Source organism: Embiotoca jacksoni, unplaced genomic scaffold (assembly GCF_022577435.1).
Source record: "Embiotoca jacksoni isolate LCO1_2020_lvr unplaced genomic scaffold, fEmbJac1.0.p SCAF_27, whole genome shotgun sequence".
Taxonomy (NCBI): domain Eukaryota; kingdom Metazoa; phylum Chordata; class Actinopteri; family Embiotocidae; genus Embiotoca; species Embiotoca jacksoni.
The window spans coordinates 723,000-743,099 of NW_027185378.1; the positions used below are offsets into that span (position 1 = coordinate 723,000).

The 20,100-nt window shown below is 45.2% G+C and overlaps 3 protein-coding genes across 6 annotated transcripts; 1 reads left to right on the forward strand and 2 right to left on the reverse strand.

Annotated features, from left to right (window-relative positions):
• Positions 1 to 21: 21 nt before the first annotated feature.
• Positions 22 to 5,600, reverse strand: LOC138204978 (visinin-like protein 1). The gene is made up of 4 exons (XM_069160580.1): positions 5,344 to 5,600; positions 3,604 to 3,770; positions 3,308 to 3,523; positions 22 to 1,815 (listed from the first exon to the last, which is right to left on the reverse strand). The coding sequence occupies exons 2-4, from the start codon at positions 3,763 to 3,765 to the stop codon at positions 1,618 to 1,620; spliced, it is 576 nt and encodes a 191-aa protein (XP_069016681.1). The 5' UTR covers positions 3,766 to 3,770; positions 5,344 to 5,600; the 3' UTR covers positions 22 to 1,617.
• A 3,368-nt stretch (positions 5,601 to 8,968) lies between these two features.
• LOC138204982 (sex comb on midleg-like protein 4) lies at positions 8,969 to 13,761 on the reverse strand. 4 transcript variants are annotated; one of them, XM_069160586.1, is made up of 8 exons: positions 13,676 to 13,761; positions 12,701 to 12,937; positions 12,307 to 12,436; positions 12,011 to 12,211; positions 11,685 to 11,846; positions 11,382 to 11,606; positions 11,147 to 11,295; positions 8,969 to 11,067 (listed from the first exon to the last, which is right to left on the reverse strand). In XM_069160586.1, exons 1-8 carry the CDS (start codon positions 13,676 to 13,678, stop codon positions 10,942 to 10,944), a joined length of 1,233 nt encoding a protein of 410 aa, XP_069016687.1. In that variant the 5' UTR covers positions 13,679 to 13,761; the 3' UTR covers positions 8,969 to 10,941. The 4 variants fall into 4 exon arrangements, with proteins under 4 accessions (XP_069016687.1, XP_069016684.1, XP_069016686.1 ...); XM_069160583.1 differs by having other exon boundaries at positions 11,987 to 12,211; XM_069160585.1 differs by lacking the exon at positions 13,676 to 13,761 and adding an exon at positions 13,232 to 13,403 and having other exon boundaries at positions 11,987 to 12,211.
• A 428-nt stretch (positions 13,762 to 14,189) lies between these two features.
• On the forward strand, positions 14,190 to 20,073 carry afg1la (AFG1 like ATPase a). Its single transcript, XM_069160582.1, has 13 exons — positions 14,190 to 14,289; positions 15,249 to 15,379; positions 15,716 to 15,918; positions 16,225 to 16,276; positions 16,369 to 16,470; positions 16,564 to 16,794; positions 16,941 to 16,999; positions 17,079 to 17,161; positions 17,255 to 17,325; positions 17,436 to 17,536; positions 18,110 to 18,250; positions 18,334 to 18,444; positions 18,993 to 20,073. Exons 1-13 carry the CDS (start codon positions 14,243 to 14,245, stop codon positions 19,128 to 19,130), a joined length of 1,470 nt encoding a protein of 489 aa, XP_069016683.1. The 5' UTR covers positions 14,190 to 14,242; the 3' UTR covers positions 19,131 to 20,073.
• The last annotated feature ends 27 nt before the right edge of the window (positions 20,074 to 20,100 follow it).

A 20,100-nucleotide genomic window follows, 5' to 3' on the forward strand; every position in this document is an offset into this window, starting at 1 on the left:
AACTCCAGCCGGCAGCCCGACTCTTTTGAAAAAGCCTGTTGATGGTTTATTCATTTTAATCACTACAGAATTCATTTTGGGTGCAACACATGCCACATGTATAAAAGAATACAGTCACTGTATCATGAGTTTTCATATCTGATATAAACATTTAGTCGACAGAGAATCTGACGTGGTGGCCAGACTCGTAAATCATAAAGACACCGTTAGTGTGAGGGTCGGTTTCAGTCGTGTTATAGACAGAACGACGAAACGCTTCTGCAGGACGACGAGCAGCTTAACAGCCTCAAACTTCTACCAACCGTCTGTTTAACGAGCGCCTCTCTGAGCGTCCTGCACCTTTCACGACCGCTGCGAACACAAGATGAGACCTTTCGATTAAAAAGTTTCTCCTTACAAAAATGTAGGATACGAAGGAATGCTGTGTCCAGTAAACATGTGAGAGGCTTTTCTCCCTCTTGGTGCTGCTTTGGAATCGGAGCGTCGGGAGTCGGCTCGTCGCAGCGAGGTGAGAAGCCCAGACTGTGGTCGGTTAGCAGTGCTCTTCACTTCTGTAAACATGTCGATATGTTCGGAGTCTAATTTAACGTTGTTTTTTTTCTTTTCTTTAAATCAAATAAGCAGCCAGAGAAAGAAGCCAATTGTGGATGTTTGTGGGGGACGATGTGTGAGAGCTGAATCTGGGCCTTTCCGCTACGTTGAAGCACAACTATGTAATCATAAAGTCGGGATGAGAGACGTTTCTGCTCATCCCTGAAGCCACGGAAGCGAAAAACATAAAGACGATGTTGGTGTGACCGCTCTCCACCTGCAGCCCCGACGTCTCCCCGAAACTCTCGTGTCACACGGTAACGTGTGTGCGTGGGATGGAGGGAAGCATGCTCCCACTGAAGTGCGGCTAATGATTCACATACTGTACATCCCATGCAACAATACTAAATGAACTGGAGGGTTTCTCTTTTATAACCACCTACAGATGCAAAAGGTAAGAGATTATTTATATATATATATATATATATATATATATATATATATATATATATATATATAAATATTATTTTTTAAATATTTTTTTGACACCTAATATATGCATGCAAAGAACCTACTCTTCTGGGTTCCGTGGTGCGAGAACATCTGGAACAGACAGGAGCCTCTCTGCTCTCCATGTCTGGATAGTAGAGACGGTTACAATTATCATAGGAGTTATTGATCGGTTACTATCATGTAAAGCGTACAGCAGTTGCAGCAGTGAACACCGGGGATCCTAAATACTGCAGGAACAGAACTGAACGCAGTGCTCCACTGAGATACAAGCAAGGGCTGGATGGGGGTGTGAAGGGTAACTGTGCACAAATCACGTTGGCATGTTCTCAAATAGAAATGGATGATATCTTATAGCTAGATTCAAAATTATTCAGCATTTGACATTCTCATGCATACGACCACAAGAAGCGAGTCCATTGAAAAATAGTCCAAGCGTTGTTGTATTTTTTTTTTTTTTTTTTTTTCCTGTGGAAATGGCAGAGAACCTAATGAGACATTAAAACGTGTGCTGCTGTCCAGAGTGTGAGGATACAGGCGGGGAGGTGGGGGGGGGGAGGAGCGGGCGGCGGCGCCTCACTTCTGCATGTCACACTGCAACAGCAGCACGATGGACGGGTCGCTCTTCGCCGCCTCCTTGAACTCCTCCAATGAGATCTGGTCGTCGTTGTTTTTATCCATTTTGCTGAAGATCTTGTCAACCCGCTGCTCCGGTGTCAGCCCGTCTTCGTTCATCTTCATCATGATCACGGTGCCCACCATCTTGTAGATCGCCTGTGGGTGAGGAGCAGGGAGGAGTCAGCCGAGGACTGAGATTCATTATGTAACACAGCAGAGCCTGAGTGTGTTCACACACGCAGAAAAGTGAGTCCAACTAATCATCTACTGCTCTTTAAAAGGAGGATGTGATGCTCGACAGACTGTATAGAAAAGTGGACGTAGTTTCCGGGTTTGAAAAATTAGGCCTTAAGCTGCAATACTATATACCACTAGAGGTCGGCTCCAAAAAGTCTCCGGTTCCATAGACTCCCATTCAACTTCTCATCAAATACAAAGTCAATAAATTGTCTCCATCAGTTATCTCTGTGTTATTAGCTAAAGTCACTCCTTCTTATTAGTTTTCTGGAGGTCAATGTGAAAATAATCCCTCATTAATTATAAAATAAGCTTCAAAAAGATGTGTTTTGGGGGGAGGGGAGTATCTGTTTGATTGACAGGCCCGTGGTGCAGTCAGGTTACAGCTATCGGTGGGCGGGACGTAGTATTGTCAGGTTTCCAATCCGATCAGTCAGATCCACCGCTGGCTCCTCCCCCAGCTCGTCCAAATATGGTCACTTCCTGCTCCAAACCGATCCGAACTAGCAAGATGGTGACAGATAGAATCTGAAATGGAGGCTTCATAACGTTCACAAACCAACGATGACATCACTGCTGGTTGGACGCGGTGGGGAGGATCGAGCAGTGGATCTGAACTATGCCCCACCCACTTATATTGGAAACCTGACCACCACAGCCCTGTCAATCAAATGGCTATGCCTCCCAAAATATGGCTTTTTTTAAGCTTTTTTCTAATTCATGATGGGATTATTTCCAGATGAACCACCAGAAATAATAATAATAATAAAGAGGAGGGAATTTATCTAATGACACCATGATGACTTGTGGGAAACATTTACTGACTTTGAGAACTTGATGCTTTTTCAATGGGAGTCTATTGGCGAGAGCACCTAGTGGCCCTGAGTGGTATTACAGATGACATAATGAAGCTAAAAATAGTTTAAATTGTTATACAAGTGGAAAATCCCTCGATAATAAATAAATTACTGAAATCCAGTGAAATATTTTTGCTAAATCAAATGATAAACAATTGGAAAAATAGTCAATGCTGAGAATCATTCAACTAAAAGCAGCAAGTTAACAGTTGGAATAGTTCAATGATTAATCCATCTATATGATAAATCAATAACCTGTTTATTTTTATAGTTCATAGTGATCAATAAGATTCAGTTTTCCTCCATATTTAAAACACAGGGGATTCTCTGACCAGTAAACCTCTGATATAGTTTCAGAATAAAACACCTCGTTCATCATTACAGAACTCCTCAATATGCTCCGATATCACTGACGTATCAGATTCACTATCCTCATCGTGTTTCCAGAAATAGAAAATGTAGTTCAATACACATGTGCAGGAGGCTGTCTGCAGCCTGTGGAGCTCTGCAGGTGAGCAGCAGCAGCAGCAGCCTGATCTCTCATTAATCTGTACCTCGATGATCTCCAGCATCTCCACTCTGGTGATTTTGCCATCGCCGTCCAGGTCGTACATGTTGAAGGCCCAGTTGAGTTTCTGCTCGAAGCTGCCGCGGGACGTGATGGACAGGGCGCAGATGAACTCTCGGAAGTCGATGGTCCCGTCTCCGTTCTTGTCGAAAGTCCTGAAGGCGTGTTCTGCAAACTTGGACGCGTCGCCGTACGGGAAGAACTGCAGGAGAGATCTGAGTTAGAGCAGCGGTTGTTATGGAGCGTGACGAGGTGGTCGGACAGAAGACGGGTCCCACAAACCTTCACGTACAGCTGCTGGAACTCGTCCAGGTTCAGCCGGCCAGTGGGGCAATCCTTCAGGAAGCCTTTGTACCACTGCTTCAGCTCGTGCTCATTGAACTCTGTGTTCTTCACCAGGTCCTCCATCACCTCGGGAGTCAGCTTGCTGTTCTGCTTTCCCATGATGCCTGCGGTGCGAGAACATGTGAATAATGGACGAACATCTCTTTTATGTTTCCAGACCTGAGTGCCGAGAGTAAATGCGTGTTATTTCTTGGACGGCAGCAGATATTTGCTCCTGTTCTATTTCTGTCCCGCAGCCTGTTCGTGCCAGTCTGACCTGGATCATCACCGTCACAGCAGATCCAGTTCATCAAATGTTCGATCGCTGCTATCAAGTTTCCACTGCAAACACTGTCCTATAACCTGCCAGAGACAACAAAGCTCTGCTGGGTAGTAGAAGAGGCTCTGCTAGTAGAAGAGGCTCTGCTGGGTAGTAGAAGAGGCGCTGCTGCAGTAAATCCTCAGATGAGTGAGGGCAGCGAGCCATAGCAGGCCACTGGATCAGAGGGGAATATCGCGGACCGGTCTGCATCCACACACCGAGCAGAACCGCTGAAAGCCCTCAGCAGAGATCATGTCAGCACAAGCAGCCTGCCAGAGGCACCTCAGTCATGAATTATTGAATCATGTTGTGGCAGATGACATAAGGTGGCCAAGAATGCGTCATTTTCTGATTCATAATTCAACAAATGAGGCAGCAGAATAATATTTGCATACTGAGAGGGGGACTTTGTGGGGAAGTCCGGCCCAGCAGAGCAGTAGATGGTCCACATCTCTGCAGCAGCAGCCTGGACAGCTCCTCACACTGCGCTGCATCTGCTCGGGCCTCCACAACAAACTGCACTAAATGTGCGCTGCAGCCTAAATCAGTGCAAACCACAGCGTCTTCTGTGCATCCCCTGCGTGTCACACGGTCAGCCCTGGCCTGCTCGGGTGGTAATTACAGAAGCGAGTCTGGCTGCTGTCCCTGAAGCGGGCTGCCATGAATGACCTTGAGGACAAACATTTTGCAGGAAGATGACAGAAGTGTTTGAGAGCTGAGAAACGGCTCGACGTGCTGCAGCTGCACCGTTTTAACACAAATACCCGCCTCGTCCCCGACAGGCCACAGGTAGACGGGGTGCTTGTGCCAAACACAGGCCAGCAGATGCGGTTTTATTTCACGCATTGGGCAATGACATCCGAGTTAATGCTATTAAAGCTAACCGCCTCCTGAGAGCGGAGCGGCAATCGCTGCTGCATTCCGATGGAAACGACGCAGTGAGAGTATTTCTAGAGCACATCTTCATCCTGCTCCTCATCAAAGCTCTCCGCGCGCATCGGGCCGACAAACATGTCAAAATGCAACAACCACACAGACCTATTTATAATAGGCAGGGCAGCTCCCTCGGTGCGCCGCAGAGCCTCATTACAGGCGCACACAGGCCAATTATTTGCGGAATTCTCGATGACATTTGGTTAATTCGTGTAATGGCCCCTGACTGCCTCGTTTCTGGTTGTTTCCAGGCAAAACGCAGAGGCTTTATATTAAGGGCTGCGCAGGTGCCAGAGGCAGCCCTCTCTTCAGCCCCCCCATTCATCCTCACGGCAGCAAAATGAGAAACATAATGCACGACATTAACACGAAGCTCTGCTGCGTTAAAATGTCACAAAAGAAAAACACGACACGACACGGACATGTGAGGCTTCACTTCTTACCTGATTACAGCCCGTTTCTGCTGCGTCTCCGCGGAATGGATCTGCTGTGGAAGTCCAGAAAACCCCCTCTGATGAAAACCGATGCCCAACCGGGATTATTCTCAACACCGCGCGCCTCTTTATAAAAAAGCAGCCGTTAATGAAATGTGTGGATTTTCCCGACGTTGCTCCAGATGATCCCACGCCAGTCTGTGCTGCTGCAACTAACAGGAGCGGCGTCACCCGTGCGCATCACAGGCTCATCACAAGTTCACTGAGGCTCTGCTGCTGCTGGAGGCTCACTTATAACGGGCTCTTCATCGTGATGAGGATGGTCAGCACCACCAAACCAAACATGTTGGATTATCTGATCTGCAGCTCTTCATTTAGGACACCAAATTATTCAGCAATCAGGAATTAGATTCAATAAATCTGCAACTGGAATGACAAACAGATTAAATTAATTTCAGGGTTCCCAAATCCTCCGAATGTGACCACACAACAAAATAAAGTCTTTTAAGGGATTTTAATATTTGCATTCCTTCAGTCTGAAATCTTCAGGTTTATTCTAACATTATATTCCCAGAGCTTTCAGCTGTGTCCCCTGGTCGTCTTCAGATGTGTATCCAGCTCTCATTTAACCCAGATTTACTTTCTCCTTCAGAGAGTAAAAATTCAGGTGGGAAAATGATGAAGAGAAGTCATAAAATAAATAATGGAATCGGTCCAATAAAAAGTGCTTCTTTTCTTTTTGCAGAAAGTAAAGAAATAGATCAGGTTTGTCTGTAATATTTATCTGCCCGAACGTGTTTCTGGAGTGATGCCACAAAAATTACAGTGTATTTTTATCTATGAGCAACTGAGTGTGATTCTATAACCTTTAATTTCATCTTTAACTTCTCCAGAGGAGCTCAGACTGGTAAATGCACTGCTGTGATTAATCTTAATTTCATTTGGGAATATGTAGAGCAGAGGGGCCTCAATTATTCCCTATGAAGGGCCAAAAGTAAATGTTTGTTATGTGAAATTATACAGTGCACCTGGAAAGTAGTCACAGCGCTTCACTTTTCCACATTTTCTTATGTTACAGCCTTATTCAAAAATGGATTAAATTAATTTGTTTCCTCAAAATTCTACACACAATACCCCATCATGACAAAGTGAAAAAAAGTTTGTTTAAAATTTTGGTAAATCTGTTAAAAATAAAGAGTGAAAATATAACATGTACATAGGTAGTCACAGCCTTTGCGCAATACTTTGTTGAAGCACCTTTAGCAGCAATTACAGCCTCAAGTCTTTTTGAGTATGATGCTACAAGCTTGGCACCTATTTTTGGGCAGTTTCTCCCATTCTTCTTTGCAGGACCTCTCAAGCTCCATCAGGTTGGATGGGGAGCGTCGGTGCACAGCCATTTTCAGATCTCTCCGGAGATGTTCAATCGGGTTCAAGTCTGGGCTCTGGCTGGGCCACTCAAGGACATTCACAGAGTTGTCCCGAAGCCACTCCTTTGTTATCTTGGCTGTGTGCTTCGGGTCGTTGTCCTGTTGGAAGATGAACCTTCGCCCCAGTCTGAGGTCCAGAGCGCTCTGGAGCAGGTTTTCATCAAGGATGTCTCTGTACATTGCTGCATTCATCTTTCCCTCCATCCTGACTAGTCTCCCAGTTCCTGCCGCTGAAAAACATCCCCACAGCATGATGCTGCCACCACCATGCTTCACTATAGGGATGGTGTTGGCCAGGTGATGAGCGGTGCCTGGTTTCCTCCAAACATGACGCTTGGCATTCAGGCCAAAGAGTCCAATCTTTGTTTCATCAGACCAGAGAATTTGGTTTCTCATGGTCTGAGAGTCCTTCAGGTGCCTTTTGGCAAACTCCAGGTGGGCTGTCATGTGCCTTTTACTGAGGAGTGTCTTCCGTCTGATCACTCTACCATACAGGCCTGCTTGGTGGAGTGCTGCAGAGATGGTTGTCCTTCTGGAAGGTTCTCCTCTCTTCACAGAGCAATGCTAGAGCTCTCTCAGAGTGACCATCAGGTTCTTGGTCACCTCCCTGACTAAGGGCCTTCTCCCCCGATCACTCAGTTTGGCCGGGCGGCCAACTCTAGGAAGAGTCCTGGTGGTTCCAAACTTCTTCCATTTATGGATGATGGAGGCCATTGTGGTCATTGAAACCTTCAATGCTGCAGAAATTTTTCTGTACCCTTCCCCAGATCTGTGCCTCGATACAATCCTGTCTCAGCGGTCTACAGATAATTCCTTGGACTTCATGGCTTGGTTTGTGCTCTGACATGCACTGTCAACTGTGGGACCTTATATAGACAGATGTGTGCCTTTCCAAATCATGTCCAATAAACTAAATTTACCACAGGTGGACTCCAATCAAGTTGTAGAAACATCTCAAGGATGATCAGTGGAAACAGGATGCACCTGAGCTCAATTTTGAGTGTCATGGTAAAGACTGTGAATACTTATGTACGTGATTTTTTTCATTTTTTATTTTTAATAGATTTGCAAAAATTAAAAAAAAAAAAACATTTTCACTTCATCATTATGAGGTATTCTGTGTAGAATTTTGAGGGGAAAAAAAGAATTTAATCCATTTTGAAATCAGGCTTTAACAACAAAATGTGGAAAAAGTGAAGCGCTGTGAAAACTTTCTGGATGCACTGTATGTCATTAAATGTGATATTTTACCAAAAATAAATGTAGAAAATCTAAAATAACATGTCAGAATTACAATTTGCAAATCATGTAAACCAATATTCTATTGAAAATAGACCAAAGTCTAATGCAATCAAATGTTGAAACTGAGAATTTTTGTTGTTTTATGAAAAATATGTGCTCATTTTGAATTTGATGGCAGCAACACGTCTCAAAAAAAAGTTGTGACAGGGTCATGTTTACCACTGTGCTGCATCACCTCTTCTTTTAACAACACTCTGTTAACATTTGGGAACTGAGGAGACCAGTTTGTGGAGTTTTGAAAGTGAAATGTTGTCCCATTCTTGGCTCCGTTGTCGGGCACAGAGAAGGCTGCAGTGTTTCCGGATCATGTTTATATCTGATTTCTTCTTTGCATGGTGGAGTTTTAACCTGCATTAGTGGATGCAGTGATGAACTGTGTTCACAGACAATGGTATTCAGAAGGGTTCCTGAGCCCATGCAGTGATTTCCACTACAGATTGGTGTTTTTAATGCAGTGCCTGCCTGAGGGCCCTGAAAATGAGCATTTCAACATTTTATGTTGTTTTTGGTCTATTTTTAAATAAGTATGCATTTACCTGATTTTCAAATCATCACATTCTGTTTTTATTTACATTTTACACAGCGTCCCAACTGTCTGTGATGTGTGAACTTGATCAGAATTACATGATATACTGAGTGAAACTGTTGATTTTCTCTAAGTATTCTACCTGCAGGTAAAACAGAAACAAAATGAAGCTGTTTCTGATTTATGGGGACCCACTTGGGGCCCTGTAAGGACCAGAGGCTGCCTGAGAGCCGCAGATGTAGGTCACCTTTGTTAAATCATGCGTGTTGAAGAACAGATGAGGTTCGCAGCCAACATGATTCTCAGACGTGCGGACCAAAATCCAAATCTGGGTGCATTCAGGACGAGCCGAAGCCCAGAAAAGAAAAGTCTCACGAACATGTCGGATAATTTAATACTCACATACAGCACGGCGTACATGTGGGAGTTTCTTTACATCTCACAAACACGAAAGCAAACAGGTAAATACGTGGATTATTTTTAGCACCGGCGTAGAGTCCTGACCCATTCAGCTTCCTCCAAAACACTTCTTCATAGTGATTTTCAAAATAAAACACCTTGCTTTGATCTCACTAGGCATGGCTTACATGTAATATCCTGACAGCAGCATTCACTTACAAAGGTTATTGATTAGAAAAGGATGCATACTGTACACCTAAAGTGGTGTACAAAAGCAATATTATATTATATACCATTTACATGTGTAACATTTAACTTCTGTATCATCACTGATGCTGGATAGAAACATATGAATTTTAATTAAAAACATGTGGAGGCTGTGGAGATAACATGGAACAATCCTGCATATAGAAACATAAATATATCACGCGCACAATGCTCTCGTTTCCTTTATATACTGTGTATTTACAGGAGAGCTGCAGTCTTTCTATGGAGGCTGTTTGTTCTGCTTATACTGCTGTTAATATTAAAATTCTAATAATAAAAAAAAAAAAAAATTCAATGGTGAACCTTTTTGTTTAAAAGTAATGTGAAAAAAATAGTATCAAAATGATTTTTTGAATCTCTCGATCAAAAATCAATAATGCACCGTTATCGATATGTTTTCATCTCAGTAAACACGATAAGATCGTACAGCGACGTTGGACACAGTTTCTGAAGGTATAAAGTGTTTTCTGTTGAACAGATGATGGATAAATATATTAAGAATGAACATACGTTTTCGGTATTCTGTGCCAAACGTTGAGCCAGGAAGTGGAGAGAGAGTTGAAGGTGTGATCATCACGACGTGACATCATGGGAATCTTTGACCTCACCTCCGGTCCGTGAGCCAATGGGAAGAGAGTAGAGTCTCCAGGTGTGAGGTGCACCTGTCGTACTGTCTCTGCTGCACCAACAAATACATGCTGCATTCAAACGTTGTCGTATTCACCGTGTACAGAGAAGAGTCCGTACCAACGGCGCCCTCTTGTGGTAGTCACCACGTCGGAACTCTTAAATGTTCTACAAGCCTCCAGTTCACCAGTTGTGACGTGTTTGTTTACAGAAAAGTCAGAGGTCATGGAAGTTCATGTTCGGTTGGATGTTAAGCTAATATATTGTAGTTTTAGTCATGTAGAGTTTGTCTTCATAATTTAGATAATAGTCTATGTCTGAGGAAAATGTTAATCTTCCCAACAGCCTCATCTTTTCCCTCTGTGTCTTTGTATTTCCTGTGAACTTAATAAACTGTTAGCCTCTGTGGCTTCTAGACGCCCTCCATGTTGCTGACTTCCCGTGTTTGTAACCACGAGTTCCATTTGAACCCAGAAACAGTTTGAAAACAGCTGGTGAACAAAGTGTTTAACATCTAACGAGCCAGATATTTTCCTCCAGGAGTCGGTGGAGACCAAAAACGGAGCTAAAAGGGATCGAATGTCTGGCAGCCAAAAACTCAACTCCAAAAGTAAATGGTAATGTTGTAACATTTTCTAGCAAGTATAATATTATTTGAGAAGGTTTAGAAGCCAATCATCATTGGCTGAAAAATCAATCACTGCAGATTTTTTCAGGCAAAAATGTATGTAAATCCGAAAACTGTTGTAGTCTCAGTTTGCAGATGTTACAGATGTCATCGTGAAGACTGAAGATGAAGTAAACCTGAATGTTTCACTGACCGTTTCACTCTTTCTGAAGCATCACATCTCCCCTTGGATTCGGAGGGAAAACGAAGATTAACCTCTTTGCTTTTCTACTTTAGTTGCAGAGCAGGAAGTGGCCCCTTCAGGGGACTCGAAAAGAAGCGACGAACCTCGTCACCCTGGAGACTCTCCTCTCCTCCAGTTGGCTCTCGGACCCGCGGCCCTCAGACGTGACCTCAGTCGAACGTTCTGCTGGATTTAAAGTGAGTGTTCAGAACTTGGTCTGCTTTAGTTTGTCGATGTGGTAGCAGAGCTTCAGGGCCGGGCCCAGCTTCAGTCCCAGGTACTTCATGATCATGTCGCTCTTCAGGAGCAGCAAAGCGTTCCCGTCGATCTCCTGAGGAAAGCGGAAGGACATTGGAGTCAGAGAGGAAGGGACATCGGTAGGTGACGTGTGGAGGAAATACTTGACTTACATGTTTCCTGAAGACATCTGCGTGAGGGCCGAGAGCCTGGGGGTCCGCGTCCCTGATGAACCACACCACGTCCTCCACCGACCAGGTGGACGGGTCCTTGTTGGGCGGAGCTTTGGACTCCTGCGACTCTGGAGATGCGTTATATCCTCCTGCAGGAACAAAGAGAAGAAAGCAGCTTTTACGTTTGTGTTTCGTCGAGACAAAGGTCACCACCGTCCTCACGAGGACGTCCCACCTGTCCTGTTGCTCTCGGGGAACGTGTTGGGGCTGCTGGACGACTGCCTGCACATGCCGATGGAGGCCGAGCCGTTGGGGAACTGCTGAGACGAACGGAACCCGTAGGAGGACTTTGGGGAGTAGGAGGAGCTGATGGAGCCGAAGGCGGAGTCCCCGGGGTCGAGGGAGTAGCGCTTCCCATCCAACTGGTCTAAGTGGTAGTCGTCTGCCATCGATGTCTCAGCTGCAGACAGGGCGGAGGAATCAGAGACGGAACCCTGTAGCCTGCGTGTCGGAGCAGTGAACTGTGGGAGTGAAGTACCGTCGGAGTGGTAGGAGGCGGCGCTGTGCTGCGTGATGGGCTGGTCGCTGAACAGGTTCTCGCAGTGCAGGCTGCGACAGAGCTTCTTCAGGAAGCGCAGCACATAGTCGATGCTGTTCACCACGGGGAGGCTCAGGAGATGCTGCTTCCCATCAAACGTGGCTGCAGGAGCAGAAACGGGGCACCACTTGAAACACAGCTCACACGCAGCCTCCTCCACATCACTTCATTCAACCTGAGCTGATGGCGTGTTTGTGTCAGCACCACCGCAGGTAAAGTGTTAAACAAGCAGAGAGGAACACCTGAGCGAGGTCTTGGTACAACACCTGATATCTTTTCTCCTCCGTAGCCCTGCGTGAGGAGGGTGAACACGGTCTTCTGCTGGAAGGCGCTGTCGATGCAGCCCTGCACGGCCTGCTGCAGCACCACCGACGGTCGGTCCGGCCCGAAGTGGTCGGGCAGCTGCTGAATCTTTTTGCGGTCCAGGTTGGGGCCGGTGTTGGCCTGTTTGTTGATGTAGATACAGACTGAAACAAGAAATGGAGCAGCAGGTGAAATGTCTGGTGACCATTTTAGCGTCTTTAAGCCGCTGCAGACCAGACCGAGTGCTCGGGTGGCGTACCTGTGAGCACCTGGGGCGTGGCCGAGTGGGGGATGGTGGCAGCATCCTGAGGGATGGAGCTCATGTCGGGCTCCGGGGTGCTGCTGGGCGGAGAGATAGCCAGCGGTGTCATCACCATCCGAGGTTTGAGCTGCAGGACGACAAGTTTGTTTGGTCATATTATTTATTCATGCATCCAAATCCTGCAGAGACGAGGAAGTAAACGGCAAAAACAGCCGTGGTTGTAATGAAATAACGTGATGATATCTGACTGCAGCAGAACAAACAGATGTTACACTGAGGTCCTGTGAAGTCTGAAGGGCACGGAGCCTGTGTGTCTGTGTACACATGCATTTTTAAACACACTGCACCCACCCACACACCCTATCACCCCTTCCTTCCCCCTCTGGCTGACCTTGAAGCCCGGCTTTCTCCCCCTCTTCTTCGGCACTTTGAGCGGCGGGAGCGACTCGGGATAGCGGTTAGGAAAATCCATCTTGGCGACATTGCGGAGGGGGGGTCTCCCTCTCTTCCTGCCCGGTATCTTCCCCGCCTGGCTGGGGATGAAGGAGGGAGTCACTGCAGCTGATTGCATCTCACTGTTGTTGCTGTCTGACTTCTGTGCCGTGGCTGCAGGTACACTCATTTGGAGCTGCAGACAAAGGAAAGAGAAACACATCTGAGCGTGCACTTTACGTGCACATTAATCATCCTGCACCGTACGTGCTGGAGAGCAGCATTAGCATCCATTTACAGCAGACACTGAGCCGGCAGAGGTGCACAACACATCCAAACACTGAGAGACTGCAGAGCACTCAGCAGCTCAGTAATCAAACAACACAAAAGGGCAGCCATGCATGAGCTGTGGAGGAAACAGCACCTCCATCCTGCTCGGAGAACACACCAATAAACCTGAGAGGGGAGGGGGCGGGGGGCTGTTACCTACTGTCTCCTATTGTGAAAGCCCAACAGTCGAGACCTTTTTGTCTTAAATCCCAGCAGACTAAGAGGCGACTATCACTCTGAATCGTCACTGTGCAGGAGAAGCCATCCTATCTCTCCCCTCGTCCCTGTTTGGTGAACACTCTGCTGCTGCTGCTGCTGCTGCACACAGGCTGCAGACATCTCATTAGACTAATGCATTCAGCAGTAGCAGAGGGAGGAGGAGGAGGGGTGTGGGGGGGATTGACTTCACCATGGCTACCCAGCTATGAATTACCATGAGGATGACAGCTTCCACCCTAATCTTTAAAACGAGCGGCAGCGTCGAGACGAGGCTCATCGTCTGCAGCTGTAGCAGGAAGAAGCTGCAGGATGTTTCTCTATTCAACGGAGATCCATCAAAGGACAGCGCATGTAAACAAACAGGAAGCGGTCAGCCGGCACTCACCATCCAGACCAGATGTGGAGGATCCCGTCGCCTCCCACTGCTTTCAGGCTTTCAGTTCCCAACAGTAGAGACCTCAGAGCGAGGCGGACTCACTGTAATACTGTATATATACGAGAGTGTGTGTGTGTGTGTGTGTGTGTGTTTGTGTGTGTACAACAGAGACAGACACAGAGCGAGTGACACTGTGTGTGTGTGTGTGTGTGTGTGTGTGTGTGTGTGTGTGTGTGCGTGTGTGTGCATTAAAGGGAGAGAGGGAGAAGGGCTCCTCTGTTGTCATGGCAACAAGCCTGTAAGCCCTTTAACACCCTGACAGTTGTCTGCCATGTTTTGTCTGCAGCTCAGAGCCGAGGGAGGAAATAACTGGACTGCTGTTAATTATTATGAGAAACAGTGACTCTTATTGTTTTATATTTGTATGTGGTTTTGTACTTTAATATCTTTATTATGTGCTGTGAATGTTTTACACTCAGATTAACGACTGATACGGTTCGTTTAGACCCTCATTGATCAGCTGATGGATTGATTGCTCTTTTGTTCTGCGGCTGTTTGGATCATCTTTGAGGGAAAATGCCAAACAGTTGCTGGTTCCAGGATTTTCCAAATGTGACGAGTCGGTGCGTTTCTTTGTCCTGCATCATAGTGCACTGAACATACTTCAGGCTATTTTTTTCCCCTGTTTTGGCATATATTTAAGCAATAAATAAAACAAAAAAACAGGCTGATTATTTAGATATTAAAAAACATGAATTTGCCACAAATAACATGATAATAAAAACATCATTTGAATCTAGTTTATGTGTGAACATATAATGTAAAAATTTAATTTGTGTTAAGGAGCATGAAGACTGGAGAGCTTATTTTTAATTATTCACTGATCAATTCACTCATCAATATGAACAGTTTGTCTGCACTCTCAGTTTTTGTGCCACATGACGATCAATAGTTTTAACGGCGAGCTTCAAACGGAGCGTTCCATAATTTGAACATGTGTGTTTTCCAAATTTAGGCCATGAAAGTAGGCCTCACATTCATTTATCTCCCACTGTAACAACACTCGGTACTTCAGTATATTTAGGCACTAATAATTACTTTTTATTATTGTTTAATTTATCTAGCCATATATTTTTTTATTCATTATGGAATTTGGATAAAATAAAAAAAAACATAAGTAAAGTTCAATTTAAAAAGATACTAAAATAAAGATATTAAAAAGAGAAATACAAACAGCATCTATAGTTTTAGAAATAGAACATTTTATTTGGGACTATTCATTCATACCTTCCACTTAACTGTAATTTATGTTCGGTTTAATCTATTTATTAAATTTCAACTTGTTTTTTTTATTTTGCTCTTTAAAATACGAATTATATTTTTTCAATCTCTTTATTTTTCAGTCTTACTTTGACTCACATTGTTCATTATAAAATTATAGTAATAAAGATAATATTATAGTGTTTATTTGTAATAATCCCGGATGTTTTAATACAATAATAGCGGTCACAATAAAAAGTCGGTCGCCCCCTTCTGGCTGGTTTTAAACCCGCTTCCGTCTGTTTTGTCTTTGTTGATAAAGTTCCGTTGAATCCAAGATGGCGGCGTGCGTCCCGCTGCGGGTGAAGATGTCATCCTCAGTTTCAGCGGGCTTCAGGTTCCTTTTAAAACAGAAATATTGTCCCGGACAGCTGCTGACGTCTCTCAGACGAGGTGAGACCAGGTTCCGGTGAGTTTGGAGCGTTTACCGGGTCGGTCTTGCTGGTTTTATCTCCATCGGAGGAGTCACCGCAGCCGGTTAACTATTAACTAACCGGTGTAGCTAGTTAATTTTTAACTAACCGGTGTTTCCATGTTAACTTGGAGTCACTACAGATCTGTAAACTTACCGGGTCGTTATTTTCCCGCTCTCTCAGACTAGTTAGTAGTGAACCTTTGGTCTTCCACCGGAGGAACTAACTTTCTGACCAGAAGCCGGTTTTCAGAAGGTAAACACCGAGTGTGTTCTGCTCCGGTACCGACCATCTTGTCGTTGTCGTTTCCGTGAAGGTTCCTCGGTGAACGCCCGGCAGGCGGAGGAGGACGGCGGCGCGGCGAGCGGCTCCTGCGGCCCTCTGGACCACTACGGCGGGCTGATCCGGGACGGGGCGCTGCGGGAGGACGAGCACCAGAAAGCGGTGCTGCAGAACCTGGACCGGTTGCACCGGACCCTGCGGGGGTACAGCAACACCCCGACCTCCATCTTCTCCAAGGTAGACACCGACAAGGCTGTTCCCGGTGGAACTGCTCTGAATGAACCTTTCAAAGTAAAACGCTTCCTTTCAAAGTAAAACCACAAATGCTCTGGGTTTTGCTGCTATTTTTTTAATATTATTTCTGGATTATTCAAACTCGCACTGAGATCTACAGCTGCTCCCTTTACTGTGAAAATTAATCGAGTCCTGAAATATTTAACTGCGCTGAAGAAGTTCTAATGAATCTGTCTTTGTTTTGTTAAATTTCACTGATTAATCTGTCTGAGAATCTTTTTGCTGACTTTCCGTCTCCACATCTTTCAGTTTTTCACGAAGCCGAAGCCTCCGAAAGGTTTCTACATCTACGGTGATGTTGGTAAGACAGAGACGTGTCTGTTTGAGTTTGATTCCTCTGCCAACGCTGTGTTTCACGTTCAGATGACCTCCTAACGATCCGTCTCCTCTCAGGAACTGGAAAAACCATGGTGATGGACCTGTTTTATTCGTACGTGGAGACGGAGAAGAAGAAGAGGGTTCACTTCCACGGCTTCATGCTGGACGTTCATAAACGTGAGTCTCTTCCTCCTTCCGGACCTTCTGTGTTTCCAGGTGGACGGTTGAACCTCTGACTGGAGATAACGCAGATACATTTTCCACCTTCAGGGATCCACCGGCTGAAACAGAACCTGCCCAAGAGGAAAGCAGGAAAAATGGCCAAGTCGTATGACCCCATCGCTCCCGTCGCCGAGGAGATCAGCGAGGAGGCATGTCTGCTGTGCTTCGACGAGTTCCAGGTGACAGACATCGCCGACGCCATGATCCTCAAGCAGCTGTTCGAGAACCTGTTCCTGAAAGGGGTGGTCGTCGTGGCGACATCGAACCGACCGCCTGAAGGTGAGCAGGAAGTGATGTCGCACGTTCAAATCTGCAGAACGTAATTAGTTCTGCTTTAATAGGAAACATATTTATATTTAAACATTTCTGATCTCAACGATCACCAACTGAGATCTGATCAATCTTTAATTCTGATCTTCCCTCAGACTTGTACAAGAACGGTTTGCAGAGAGTGAACTTCGTCCCTTTCATCGCCGTGTTGCAGGTGAGAACGTGAAATATTTTCTCTCCCGTTGCCTGATGAGCTCTTTGTTTTTTTTGTTTTTTTTGTCGTTCTCCTGCAGAAATATTGCCAAACTCTGCGTCTGGATTCTGGGATCGACTACCGCAGACAGAACCGACCCTCCGCTGGAAAACTCTACTTCCTGTAAGACGTTCTACTTCCTGTAAGACGTGCTGACGGCAGCAGCAGCAGCAGCGTCTGCTCTGCCACTCCGTAACGTTGTTTTGTCTCCTGCAGTTCCAGCGAGCTGGACGTCGAGGCCACGCTCGACAAGATGTTTGATGAACTCGCTTTCAAACAGAACGACAGTAAGAAGACTTCAGATTATTTTTTTTTTTTACTTCCCTCTGCGGCCGATGGACGTTTATCAGAAACATCAGGTTATGTTACGTAAAAAGATCGGATTTTATTTCGACAGTAACGCGACCGAGAGTCATGAACGTCCATAACAGGAAGGTGCGTCTGAACAAAGCGTGCGGGACCATCGCTGACTGTGCGTTTGAGGAGCTCTGCGACAGAGTGAGTCTCTTTCTGTCTGTCCGATACAAACTGTGGGATGAATGTCGTTACAGCTGCTGTTGTCTGTGTTTTAATCGCCTGTCTGGCCTCTCGGAGGACACGCAGCTTAAAGACGAGTTGGTCTGCAGAGTCTTATTCGACAGATCTGTTTTCCTTCTCGGCCGTCGGCGAGTTAGAAACGTCTCGAACGTCTGGCGTCCAAAAAACTGAAATCGACCAGCGGAGAGAAGTGTTTTATTTGCACGATGGATAACTGCCTCTCTACAGTCTGGTTTATTTCAGCAAGTTCGCATTAATCCTGAAAATATTGACATGTTTTCAGCTACACAGTTCAGCTGCTGAGTTCTTATGAACCCGAGTTCTGTTCACAGCTTTGTCTTCATAGCTAATAAATTCATACGTGTTGGGTTTTTATTTTCTGCACCTTTTTTCTCTTTTTTTTTCTGCAAGTTTGTGTGTCTTTTGAAATGAAGGAACTGAACCTAGAGTTTAAGCGACTCACTGGTGGCTCCACTGGGGTTTTAAATCCAGAATAGCTAGAAAACGTTGAAGGTTTCGTGTGGAACGTTTCAGCCTCTCGGAGCCAGCGACTACCTGGAGATCTGCCGTCTGTTCGACACCGTCTTCATCCGACACATTCCTCTGCTGACGCTCAACAAGAAGAGTCAGGCCAGGCGGCTCATCACGCTGGTGGACGCCCTCTACGACCATAAGGTGCCCCCCGCACGCTCACCTGAGCTGCACCGACGTGTCTCCGGTACCCGCAGACCTTTTAACGGCGAGTCCTCCTGTTTCAGGTGCGGGTGGTGATCCTCGCTGATCACCCGCTGGAGGATGTCTTCGTTCACGGAGGAGATCACAGTCACGACGAGAGCCACGTTCTGATGGACGACCTCGGGCTGAGGCGGGTAAGAGTCACCAAGGAGGCCGTCTGCGACTGTAATATAGAACACGAAGGCTTCATCTGTCAAAATAAGAGCTTTATGTGCTTTTTAAAAAAAAATTTTTTTTTAAATCACATCCATTCAACACTAAAACAAAGTTCAGCTGGAAGTGTGGAGAAAACTCATTTAGCATGTTCCTCATTCCCATCACAAGACCACATTTCCCACAAATCCCGTCACTTCCTGTAGTAATAAAGTCAGTTTTATTTTGACAGGTGACTTTATGTTGTTATACTTTCAGCAGAGCTTCTGTTGGCAACAGTTTTTGTGGAAACATTGCAGGAAGTTATAATATTGTGGAATTTTCTGCAGTGGCAAGATGGTGATTTCCTGGAGGGACTGAATAAAACAAAAAAATACGCAGAAATCATTCAAAGCTAACATCCTGTTTCTGCAGGATCAGAATATTAAATGCACCAAATGTCAGATAGAAAATTAAAAAAAAACAAAAAACGTGAAGCCGTGAAGTTGCAGCACGTGTTCAAATCTGGTATTTTGAATGTGGCTCTCAGGAAGAAGCCAGCAGTCTGTCCATCTTCAGCGGGGAGGAGGAGATGTTCGCCTTCCAGAGGACGGTGTCGCGGCTGACGGAGATGCAGACGGAGGAATACTGGCTGCAGGGCGACCGGAGCAGCAAACCACAGCAGTGACTCCTGAACGGGACTCCTCCAGCAGAACTGGACCGAACGCCACTCCCGCCCTCCCTCCGTCAGTACCTCCTGAACGGGACTCCTCCAGCAGAACCGGACCGAACGCCGCTCCCGCCCTCCCTCCATCAGCCCTATGTACAGAACATATTTATTTCTCTATCAAAGCCTTCAGTCATTTTACAGCGACGGTGCACTTTTAAAGTAAGTTCTTAAGATGAACCTGGATTGAGGTCCAACTTTTTAAACCCGTGGGACGACTTCTGGACTCCAGAAAGACCTTTTTTTTTTTTTTGAGGGACATTTTCATGTTTTTTTGAACATTAGTTCAAAATGCATTACTACATGAATTCATCATAAATCTAAACACAGAAGCAGCAGACGGGTTCGGCTGTTTGTTCGAGTCGATGATGATTCTTCAGTTTGTTTCCATCTTTTCTTTGTTTAAACACATTTACTGCAGTGTGTAGGAGAGAAGGTGAGAAACAAACTTTAGAGACACAAACGCACACACAGATGGTGGCATTTTATTTAGTGGAATCTGTTTTCTTTTGCAGAAACTAAATCTGTCCTTTTTATTTAAAGCTGTTTCAGGTCGGAGGATTTTATTTTCTTTGATTGTGAGACTGTCAGATTTTCAGACTTCATTATTTCTGATCAGATTTAAAAACAGGAACAAGAAAATCTACAGGATTGTAAGAAGAGTCACTTTTAATAATATACAAGTTTCCAATCTGTATAACCTCCTTTAGAGCTTTGTTACTCATGATTAAACATTAATTAATCAAAGTTAAGTTCAGTTTAATAAGTTCACTGCTATTTTTAATGTTCTGTATAATTCAATAGTTTTAACTTGAGTCTGATGTATAAACACATTCAATTCATGTCACTTTATTTTCATTTTTTTTAAAACGGCATTTGGGAAATAAAAGGAATTTGAACGGTCTTTTAACAGTTGGATGGCTGGTGTATG

Excerpts from the sequence above, each read along its gene's own strand:
- LOC138204978 (XM_069160580.1), bottom strand. The coding sequence starts at position 3,765 with ATGGGAAAGCAGAACAGCAAGCTGACTCCCGAGGTGATGGAGGACCTG. Across the intron at positions 3,524-3,603 it reads TCCAGCAGCTGTACGTGAAG|TTCTTCCCGTACGGCGACGC; the intron begins GTTTGTGGGACC and ends TCTCTCCTGCAG. Across the intron at positions 1,816-3,307 it reads AGATGCTGGAGATCATCGAG|GCGATCTACAAGATGGTGGG; the intron begins GTACAGATTAAT and ends CCTCACCCACAG.
- LOC138204982 (XM_069160583.1), bottom strand. Across the intron at positions 11,847-11,986 it reads TGTACCAAGACCTCGCTCAG|CCACGTTTGATGGGAAGCAG; the intron begins GTGTTCCTCTCT and ends CTGCTCCTGCAG. Across the intron at positions 11,296-11,381 it reads CCCCGAGAGCAACAGGACAG|GAGGATATAACGCATCTCCA; the intron begins GTGGGACGTCCT and ends TTGTTCCTGCAG.
- afg1la (XM_069160582.1), top strand. The coding sequence starts at position 14,243 with ATGCCAAACAGTTGCTGGTTCCAGGATTTTCCAAATGTGACGAGTCG. Across the intron at positions 15,919-16,224 it reads CGACCTCCATCTTCTCCAAG|TTTTTCACGAAGCCGAAGCC; the intron begins GTAGACACCGAC and ends CACATCTTTCAG. Across the intron at positions 17,326-17,435 it reads CGCTTTCAAACAGAACGACA|TAACGCGACCGAGAGTCATG; the intron begins GTAAGAAGACTT and ends TTATTTCGACAG.